General features: G+C 39.0%; 1 protein-coding gene across 1 annotated transcript in view; it reads left to right on the top strand.

Annotated features, from left to right (window-relative positions):
* The window catches only part of LOC138006904 (insulin-degrading enzyme-like), a 56290-nt gene that overhangs the window by 34252 nt on the left and 17038 nt on the right, over positions 1-5000 (top strand). The window contains exons 19-22 of the mRNA XM_068853532.1: positions 959-1103; positions 2256-2366; positions 2943-3063; positions 4493-4584. Coding sequence (XP_068709633.1) covers positions 959-1103; positions 2256-2366; positions 2943-3063; positions 4493-4584 — 469 coding nt within the window. The remainder of the gene's footprint in view (positions 1-958; positions 1104-2255; positions 2367-2942; positions 3064-4492; positions 4585-5000) is intronic.

Here is a 5000-nt window from a genome sequence, read left to right on the forward strand (position 1 = left end):
AAAACCAAAGTAGTTACTTTGGCCAATCATAAAGGGCGGATACAATCCAGTAAACCAATCAAAACTCGAAGTAATTACAAGTAGCCGACACAAAGAGCGGGAAAATGTGCACGCGCAAGCCACGATTGGTTTTGGTTTCACTTCTGATTGGTTGAAAAAATGGCGCAAGAACTTTGAACCAATCACTGAGTGAAGCGATGCAAAACCAAAGCAATTCGCTAATTGCTTTCGACACTCAATTGAAAACTGCGCTAAAAAGCAATTACCCGTGATTAAAAATCAATTGGTACTTAAGGAAGGTGCCTACTATTGTTATTGCGCATACAGTCTGCGCATTTCGAGATACTCGGATTTCTTATGGGTGGTGCTTATTAATACAGGGATATTTTTGCGCGGTTTAAAACTATGCGGAGAAAGCAGAACTTAGTAAGTGCTCGTGGTATCCAAGTGATCTTGGGGGTAACCACGCACTTTTCAGAGATAATTAAGCTTCAATTTGGAAAAGAACGCCATTCATTGCGTTGTATTTTAAAGCTTTTTACAAATATTGTTGATTAATTATCTTCGAAAAATGCGTGGTTACCCCCAATTTTCTTTTTGGATTCCAATAACACCCGTTAAGATTTTCTCATCCCGCATATTCAGTAAACGGCGCAAAAATACCTTTGAATTAGTAGGCACTGTCCTTGATCGGTGACCGTGTATGGCCTAACTTTCTTTGGACAACCGTGCCTAGCATATTTGTTTGTGTAGGCCCCCTAACGATCGATTCAGAATATATTGCCACTGGGAGGAGCTTTATGTGCTTTCTCTATCGTTATCCTCTTCTCTACTTAATGCGACACCTCCCACAGCCTCTGCTTTCACTTTGCCCCTATTCGGTTCTCTTGGCTGAAAGGTATCACAAGTTATATGAACCAAATTCACAACTTGTTTTTTTTTTTTCGTTTTTTTTTAGCCCCCTAGCTTATGTTGACCCTGGTCACTGCGATATGGCACACTTGTTTGTGGAACTGCTGAAGGATTCATTAAATGAATACGCGTATAATGCTGAGATAGCAGGAGTTGAGTACAAAATAGAAAACACCATGTATGGAATGTGTGTGAGTACTTACTTGTCGGGTCTTAAACAGAACTTCCACTTCGGCGATAAAATGACTAAAGCACAGGGATTGTTTACAGACAATTTTTTTTTTGGAATGTTTTCCCAATGAACCCAAGCGTTTGTATCCAAAGTAGATGAAATTTCAGAATCACTAATTTTTGTTTTCAAATTTCGCAGCCGCCGCCATCTTGAATATTTTTTATTTGTTACAGTTGCTCTATAGGCCACTTTCAAAAATACCATAATATTCTTTTTTTGCCCTCCAAATTTTGCGCAAGCTTTGTTTTTATTTTTTCTTTCCATTGTAAGTCTCGAGATACTGGAAAGAATGCTTACGAAAATTTAGGCGGCAAACAAAGAGTATTGTGGCCTATTTTCCTTTGATAAAAGCTCCTTTTGTCGAAACTATATGTCACAATTCTTCAAGATGGCACCGAAAACAAATTCAAGCAAATTTTCATTATGACCTCCGGTTTAGAATTTTTATTTGTAGGAGTGAAAGTTTCCTTTAAATTCAGATGATTGCTTCTGTCCTACAAAAAGGCGCATCAGTGGAAGTGATTTATTAGTCCAATATTGCAATAAATTGACGTCTAAATATTTGCAAAACTATCTTACCTTAGCTTTGAGAGAAAAAAGAAAAATTGATCGTAATGGTGGAGAAAAAAATGCCTTATTATCCAGAGGGTACCGTAAGTTGTCATAACATCCAAAATCGCAAAATTTTGCGAAATTTCGGGAGTCGTTCGGGACTTGCTCGAAAGTTTTTATTTTTACCTTCCGCGCCACGCACCCGCGTGAAATCAGTACACGAAGGGTCACCACGCACGATTCCATCATTTCTTTGTGTGAATTTTGTGTTATTAAAGTACAATCACTTTATATTCAAGCGATAGTTTTAAACTAATCATTAGGAGGAAGCCTGAAATGTGCGCAAGTCTGTAATTGGTTTCTGCGTTATCCAGTCCTATACCAATTGCGGAACCTGATTGGTTCTTTAATTGAAAAGAAATGCTCTCACGTTCCGACTTGAACACAGTCCGTGTCTTTCTTGGAACATATTTACCTTGACTTTGTATTCTTCCATTTTTAAAAAAATTCCCGGTTTTACAATGTTGAGCTATTGACGGCAATGTGTTTTATTTTGTAGCTGTCTATCAAGGGTTATAATCACAAACAACCAGTGCTGCTGAAGAAGATTTTTGATAGGATGACAAACTTTCAAATTGATCCTAAAAGATTTCCTCTCGTCAAAGAAAGGGTAGGGATTTGTCTTTTTTATTTCTTGCTTTAAGTAAGCCAACAAGGTTCTAGCAAGGAAGTGTTATGAAGAGACTGCAGTTTACGAGAGTCATCGCACTGTTTTGGTTAGCCCGCGAACGCAGACGTATTTCCAGCGGTCGTTTCTCTGGCCTTTTGACGGCCGTCGCAGGATTATGGCCAAAATTCCTTGAGTGACGGTTTCTTTTAAAGAATAATTCGAAGAAACTATTCATAGAACTCTTTGCCTGGAAGTGACAAATGCCGAAATGTTCCTGTTGCAAAATGTCAAAAATGGTTATCAGTTGTCAAATATTTCAACTCATTCTGCTCCACTTTTGATTTTTAAAGTCATTTCTTGAAATTTGTGATTTTAGATAGGATGTGATACTAACTAAGCGTCAACCTTCAAGGCAACTTCGCTCTGGGGTTTTCTCTTCTTTCCGTCCAATGGAGCGAAAGAGAGAAAAATGTGAATGAGCGAGTTATAAATACCTTGCTGTATAATTGCACTGAATACAAAATACCTAGAACTGCTCATCTTGTTCACTATTTATTCTTCTCTGGTGTTGCTTAGAGCGAGATGTCTTTGAAGAACTTTGCAGCTGAACAACCCCACCAACACGCCTTGTACTACACATCGTTTCTTTTAGAAGAACTTGCATGGCATAAAGATGAACTCTTGGAAGCGCTCGAAGGTAAAAACAAATCATTTTACCTTGTCCTTTGCAAAACAAATGAAGGTTTAAGAGAAGCCATTACATCGTTTGAATTCAAAGGAAAGAATATAACCAGATCCTTTTACCTTATTATAGAAAGTTAACGCTCCACGAAGTCAAGGTATTGGAAATTAACGCGACTTACATTCACGCGAATTTAACATAAAACATCTTTCGAATAAAGAAAATTAACGCAAAGGACGAGGTAGAATTTCACAGTAAAGGAAATTAACGCGATTAAGACACGGTGGTGACCACTGGAACAAACTTATTCAGCACTGGATGCAAAAAAACTCAGTTTTGTTCAGTGATTTGAAATCACGGAACAAAACTGAGCCCTCTGATCAACAAAACAGTCCTCAAAATTCTAATTAATGTAGGGGTTAACGGAAAGAAAGAAAGCTTGTACCTTATTTTATGGTTTTGGAGGTGTCATGAATGCCTGGAAAGGTTTCAAAATAATTAGAGTTAAAATAATGGAAATTAAGAGCGCGGAAATAAACGCCGCACTTTATTAACGTCGCGGAAAATAACGCTCGACATAATTAGCGCGACTTGAATTAACGCGAATTTTAATTATTCGCGTTAATTTCATGGAGCGTTAATTTCCTATAATAAGGTACTTGATGAAATTTGTGCACACTTACAAGATCTAGTAAAATCATCAAAATCTAGTAGCTTCGTGGGCTTAAACCACGCATGCCAGCTGTATGGCAGATTTGTGTCCAGTAACGTAATAGACATAGCCAGTTTGTGTACTAAGTTATTCCAGGTTCCTATCCCTTGAAAATTCAATCCATTTTCGTGTTTTCCCATCTCTGTTTTCAACAAAAGTGAAGGTATTGATGAGCTACTAGTTTCTTGGTTACGGGCAAAAAGGCAACTGAAAAATGAAATTCTTAAATGGGGTTCGACCCTACGCCCTCTAACACCGCTCGGACGCTCTAACAGTTTAGCTATGAGGAGCCAGTCAGTCTCTTTGAATATGTTAGTACCATGTCATATGAACTGCGGCGTTGAATTAAGTACGCCTGCTGCCCACACAGATGAGAATTCACTTCTGTTTTTATAGCCTGCTTGCAGGCGGTAGATGTTGTTGTCGCCACGAAACACGTATCAGATGCCATATTGGAAGAACATGGAATAGGTCTAGGCCGCGTGACAAAACGACGTGATGGGGAGTGGGAAGAGCGGAGAGAAAAACCGCCCCCACGCTCTTCCAATATGGCGTCTGATACGTGTTTCGTGGCGACAACAACATCTACCGCCTGCAAGCAGGCCACTGTTTCAACCAGGAGCGCATGAAAATAACTTAGGTCATATACTGATCCCAAGGGAATGGCTTGAAGTTTCCCGCTCTGTGGCACTTTTCGCTCTTAAATAACTTGTTTGTTCATTCTCATTTCAGAGGTAACCCTGGAGAAGTTAGTTGCTTTCATTCCTAATTTATTAGCAAGACTTCACGTGGAGTGTTTGCTGCATGGCAACATGACGAAAAAGGTGAAAACCGAGTGTTGCAAAATAGCTGCTATAGTTGCAGTCGCTTTTTGTTTTTTCTGATCACTAGCCTCCTTGGAAATACTGTACTAGCCTCCTTTGGAAATACTGTAATTGGTCGATCATGACAGCTCCACACGTGCATGCCATTACCGCGGTTAAATGCTTTGCAAGAGTATAAAAATGTGGCGTAAGATTTTTTGAACGATCACTGCGAGAAGCAATTCCTAACTCACGAAATACAAACATTGCTTTTGGTTCCAATCGCCCAAATGAGAGACACTTGCATTTAGCAAAATCGCTGATGTTTCATTTATGATGAATTAAGAGGAAAACTAAATTACCTGTCGCTGGTAATGGCAGACTTCATTTCTACAGATTAAGTTGGTATGTTGAAAAAGTTGGCCAGTTGTCAATGT

The sequence above is a fragment of the Montipora foliosa genome, chromosome 6 (genome assembly GCF_036669935.1).
Source record: "Montipora foliosa isolate CH-2021 chromosome 6, ASM3666993v2, whole genome shotgun sequence".
NCBI lineage: Eukaryota > Metazoa > Cnidaria > Anthozoa > Scleractinia > Acroporidae > Montipora > Montipora foliosa.